The 5,429-nt window shown below is 59.9% G+C and overlaps 1 protein-coding gene across 1 annotated transcript; it reads right to left on the reverse strand.

Annotated features, from left to right (window-relative positions):
* Positions 1 to 996: 996 nt before the first annotated feature.
* LRRC10B (leucine rich repeat containing 10B) lies at positions 997 to 3,309 on the reverse strand. Its single transcript, XM_007996101.3, has one exon. The coding sequence runs from the start codon at positions 3,012 to 3,014 to the stop codon at positions 2,136 to 2,138; it is 879 nt and encodes a 292-aa protein (XP_007994292.1). The 5' UTR covers positions 3,015 to 3,309; the 3' UTR covers positions 997 to 2,135.
* Between the last annotated feature and the right edge of the window lie 2,120 nt (positions 3,310 to 5,429).

The raw sequence follows: 5,429 nt of genomic DNA on the forward strand, positions 1-5,429 counted from the left end.
GTCGTGACTTGCTCAAGATCACTTGGTCAACAGCAGAACTAGGCCTGGAACCCCTCTTCTGATTCCAGGCCCAGGGGTATTTTCCCTGTGCTGCAATACAAGTGGCAGGTCAAGAGGACAGTCCCCAGTCAGCTGCAGCTTCTCCCCTACCTGAGTGATCATCAAATTACTTTCTCCAAGTTTCCAGACCCTGGAAGGCCCACTGGCCCTGACCGAACCCCAACAGGGGGAGCTATGGGAGGGACTAGGTCTGCAGCAGCCAGGCCCCAGACCCGCTTCCTCCTCGGGAAGGAGGCAGCCTCTGATCTTGCCCACCCACTTCCTCTTTCTGTCCATTCAAGGCCTTCACTCTTATTTGCAAGCTGACTGCCCCAGATCCATGCCCAGCCTCCTCCTCCTCTGTGTACTCGCAGAGCTTCTGGGCAGGGCCTGACCTTTTGGCCTGGTATGCCCCTGTTGCCATGGTGATGAAGGCCTGGCAGGATCTTCTCCCATGAGATGGGCCTCCAGGCTTGGGGTTTTACAGCTTTCTTCCTTTCTTTAAATCGTTATTCTTTTCCTGAACAACAAGGGGAGAAAGAAATGCCAAAACAGAGCGAAAAGAGACTAAGAAGGAGAGAGACAGAAAGAGGAAAACAGAGCGAGAGAGATGGAGGGAGTCCAGTCTAGAGTCATGGAGGGGGTGGAGGGGCAGCGCCAGTGAAAGAATAGAGAACGATCGGCCCAGCTTGAGGGTGATTCAAAAACATACAAAATCTTCTGCAGAATTAAGCGGTGAGATTCCGCAAGACAGGACAGCAGCCTCGCGGGGCAAACGCCACTGCTGACGACAGTACTTGTTCCCCAGACAGCACACAACAGCTGGCAGGGTCAGTCTGACATGGAACGGGAGGTACGTGGGGCAGGGGCAGTGCCAGAGGGAGTCCAGGGTCCCCACAGCAGTGGGTTCCGGTGCTCCCAGGGATTATAAATAAACAGGCACATGGGAAATGCACATTCTTTCTCCAAGAAATATAATTTATGTTTACAGCCAGTTGCTTTTTCTTCTCCCTAAAGAAAACATTACCATGTGGGGCTCCGGCCCCAACAGTGTCCCTGAGTGTCCTTGGCCCTGGCTCCCTCGTCCCGTTATTGCTTGGATGAGGAAGATCTGGCTCTGGGAATTGCAGAGCAAGGCCCCTTTCCTCACCCCCTCGGGGCTGTCCCTGGTGACGGAGTGGAGGTACAGAGTGCCAGTCCCGTGCCAGCCACCCTGGCTGTGCCCATTTAAGGGAAAGGAGAGTGCAGGCTGTGGGAGAGGCGCTGAGCAGCCTCCCAGAGCAGAGAGCCCCTCTCTGCGGTGCAGGAGGCCCTGGAGGCACAGTGGCTTCTTTTCAAACTTGACAGTTGGAAGGCGCAGGCTATGGGGTGGGGAGTGGAGGGGGAGCTCCCTCTTCCCAGCAAGATTCCAGGCACATGCTGGGAGGCTGGGAGAAGAGAACAGAATAGGGTGGGGGTGACCCCCTGCCTTCTGTGCCCCATACGAATCTCAGGGGGCCGGGGAGGGAGGTATGTACTCAGCTCTGGTGGAGGGGTGAGGGCAGCTTCGGTGCTGGGGCCCCCATCTGTTTCCCACTTCTGTCCCGGGCACCAGCCCCACTCCAAGCCCCTGCTCCTGGGCCAGGCCCTCCTCCCAAGGGCAGTCCGACCCCACACAGGCACGCAGTCCACCCCAGAGGTAGCAGTTCCTGCCCTAGAAAGGGTGGGCCTAGGAGACCCAAACCCCAGAAGGAGGGAGGGTGGTGGGCGCCCTGCATCCAGACTCAGCGAGACGTGAAGATTCTGTAGCCCTCAGCGACCCTGGTTCCAGGTGGAAGCTGGCGCCTCTGTTATCAGTGGCTCCATCCGGGACCGGACCCAGCCCAAACTTCTTGGTCTGACAATTGCCCACAGATCAGCCAGGGGATAGTCAGTCCTCTCACTACCTAGGAGTGTCTGAAGATGCGCCCCTGCCCTGCCTATGCTCGACAACTCGCCAAAAGTGGCCGCTCCATTACCCCAAGTAGGGGCCCGCCGGTCCCGCAGGCCTAAGCAGCCAAAGCTTCCCAGAGCCCCTCCTCTCAGAGTGGCTGAAGCCCGTCAGCCAGAACATAGGCTCAGGTGCCCAGTCGTGGAGCGGCTTCCAGGGCGCGGAGGCTGCCCCTGGGGGCGCCCAGAGCCCGGGAACCAGCGCCGCCTATGAGCAGGTCTTCCTCCTCCTCATCCTCAAAGGCCCGCGCTGGGCGCCGGGGCGGAGGCCGGTGCGTGGGCTCGTCGCGCTCCGCCATGCGCTCGACGGCGCCCTCGCCCACGAGGAACACGGTGTCCGCGACGCGCGGAGGCCCGGTGACGGGGTTGTGGTCGTAGGAGAAGACGCGCAGCGCGCGCAGCGGGTGCAGGTCGGGGAAGCCGCCCAGGCGGTTGCGGTCGAGGTCGAGGATGTGCAGGCGGCCCATGCGCAGCAGCGCGGGCGGGAACTCCTCGAAGCGGTTGCCGTAGAGCCAGAGGCCGCGCAAGCCCGTCATGCGCGGCAGCTCCGCCGGCAGCGCGCGCAGCCGATTGTCGCCCATCTGGAGCGACTGCAGCGCCACCAGGCGCAGCAGCGGCCGCGGGAAGCGCCGCAAGAAGTTGCCCTCGATCCAGAGGCAGCGCAGGCTCTGCAACTGCGCGAAGTCGGCGGGCAGCGCCAGCAGCCGGTTGCCGCCCAAGTAGAGGCGCGTGAGGCGCGGCAGGCGGCAGAGGCCGTCAGGCAGGCGCTCGAGCTTGTTGAAGTCCAGCGCCAGGATGCGCAGCTCGCGCAGCTCCTCGATCTCCTCGGGCAGCTCGCGCAGCCCCGTGCCGCTCACATACAGCTTCTGCAGGCGGCTCAGCGCGCACACGGCGCTGGGCAGCCGCCGCAACCGCCGCCCGCTCAGCTCCAGCTGCTGCTCGCCGCTGCGCAGCTGCTCCTCCGCGTCCGACGGCAGCTCATCCGGCGTGGACTCGGCGATGCCCATGGTCACGGGCCCCGGCCGGGGCCGCCGCCACAGCCACCGCCCGGCATCGCCCCGCCCCGGCTGCCCCCCGGCCGCCCCGACGGTGTCGGAGCCGCACCGGCCTCCGGGCCCCCCGCCCCGGCCTGCCCCCGCGCCGGGAGGGGGGCCGTGCGGGGCCGGGAGGAGGCACCCACTTGGGGCACCGCCGCCGCGCGCTGCGCTCCACCGCCCGCCCTCTGGCCTCCCCCGTTGCCTCCGCCGGAGGCCGACTGGCTAGGGTTCGCACTGACTCGCAGCTTAGCGACCCGTCTCCCTGGCAACCCCGACGCTCGTGCGGCTGCCAATGAGGCGGAGGGAGGGCGGGGCGGGGCGGGGCCAAGGCGCCACCCGAGCGGGGTCCCAGCGCCGGAGCCCGCCCCCTACCTGCCCATCCAGCCCACCGCAGAGCAAGCGCAAGCCGAGAGATTCCCCTCCGGCCAAGCCGACGCCCGACGCCCGACGCCCGACGCCGTTTGGTGTGCGGTTGTGTGCGCCCCAGAGCCGTGGGTCCAAGAGGAAGCCCAAGGAAACGCCGGCGGTGGATCAAAGACGCCGTACTAGAGGCTCACAAGGAGGGGCTGAGGGGCGCGGTCACTGCCGGTCATTCACGTCCAGCGGCGTACGGCCGGCCTACCTGCTGGGATCACTTCAGTGTAGTAACTCGAAACTGTGTTACTGTCTGGCCCTTTTCACATCTGCTGGTTTTACCGGGACCCAGGGCTTGGCTCCGCCCTGCCTAATTGCCCTACAGCTTCCTCATTGCTAAACTCACACCCCTCTCTCCTGCCAGGATCCCTCCACCGACGCTCAAAGTCTGTGTGTGGCTGCGGTGGACAGAGGACTTGGACGCGTGAACGCCTTTGAGCCAGCAATCATGGCCACTCGCATTCCATGACTCTTCCTTTGCCTGCTACCACCAGCAGCCTTTCCCCACTGCCTTCTCCCCCCACCTCCCGTCCGGAGCCCACCTGCCGGAGCTCCTGTCAGAAAAGCACTGGCTGCCACTGGCTTCGAGCACACGTGTGCCCAGCACTATGCTGAAAGCATTGCTTTGGGTCCTTGACACAGTCTGAGGTAGACACCCTCATCACCTCGATTTAAAAGATGGATAAACTGAGGATCAAAGAGACATGACTTGAGGGGGGTCAGTCTGAGCTGGGTGAAGTGCCCAAGGTCACCCAGTTGATGAGCAGCTGGATTCGAAGCCAGGTAGTATGACTCGAGAGCCTGTGTTCTTAACCATAAACCATACCGACAGATGGAAATGAGGGTCACTCCACTTCCAGCAATGAGTTTTCTCACAACAGAGCCTCTGATTCTCCGGGCAAAGCTACAAAGAGAGCATTATAATCCCATATGAAATATGAAGAAGTGGCCTCACGGCGATTAGGCACCCTGCTTACGGTCACACAATGCATAGAGATTGCAGCCCGGGAGCCGAATTTTCGGGCTCCAAGCTTCCTGCCTCCTGCCTTCTCTTGAACCCGGCTGGTGTGACCCATGTAACTGACTGAATGGACTGACCTCAGGACAGCACGCTGCCCTTTGGCCCACCCCCATTGCCATCCCCACTGCAGGGGAAGGGGTATGGAAGACAGCCCAAGGGCAGAGAGCAGTTGCCAATGCAACATGAGGATGGGAACCATCTCCACTGGAATGTAAACTGCCCAGCCAGGGAGGTTTGGGAATCTCCTTCCCTACTGGCACAGGCTCTAGAGCATACAGTAGACATTCAATGCAAATTTTTATTTATTTATTTATTTATTTATTTATTTATTTATTTAATTTTGAGATGGAGTTTTGCTCTTGTTGCCTTGATTGGAGTGCAATGGCGCGATCTCGGTTCACTGCAGCCTCCGCCTCACCTCCTGGGTTCAAGCGATTCTCTTGCCTCAGCCTCCCAAGTAGCTGAGATTACAGGTGCCCACCACCATGCCTGGCTAATTTTTGTATTTTAGCAGAGACAGGGTTTCACCATGTTGGTCAGGCTGGTCTCGAACTTCTGATCTCAGGTGATTCACCTGCCTCAGCCTCCCAAAGTGCTGATATTACAGGCCTGAGCCACTGCACCTGGCTGAAAAAATTTTAACGTTAAAAAAGTGGAGGCAAACGTTGCATACAGTGAAATGCATAGTCGTAAGTGTACTCTTGGATGCATTTTGACAAACACACACACCCCTGTCTCATTTCCATCACCCCAAGAGTTCTCTCAAGCCTCTTGCGGTCAATCCCCACCTTGCAGAGGCAACTACAATCCTGACCTCAATCCTCATGGATCATTTTTCCCTGTTCTTGAATTTCACACAAATGAAATTATTCAGCACATACTTTTTTTCAGATAATATGTATTTGTTGGATAAACGAATGAAAGGGCAGAGCAATAGCAATTCTAATATG

This window comes from Chlorocebus sabaeus, chromosome 1, assembly GCF_047675955.1.
Source record: "Chlorocebus sabaeus isolate Y175 chromosome 1, mChlSab1.0.hap1, whole genome shotgun sequence".
In the NCBI taxonomy this organism is placed as follows: domain Eukaryota; kingdom Metazoa; phylum Chordata; class Mammalia; order Primates; family Cercopithecidae; genus Chlorocebus; species Chlorocebus sabaeus.

What these genes read in the sequence shown, in the direction of transcription:
- LRRC10B (XM_007996101.3), bottom strand. Translation starts at nt 3,014, where the DNA reads ATGGGCATCGCCGAGTCCACGCCGGATGAGCTGCCGTCGGACGCGGAG.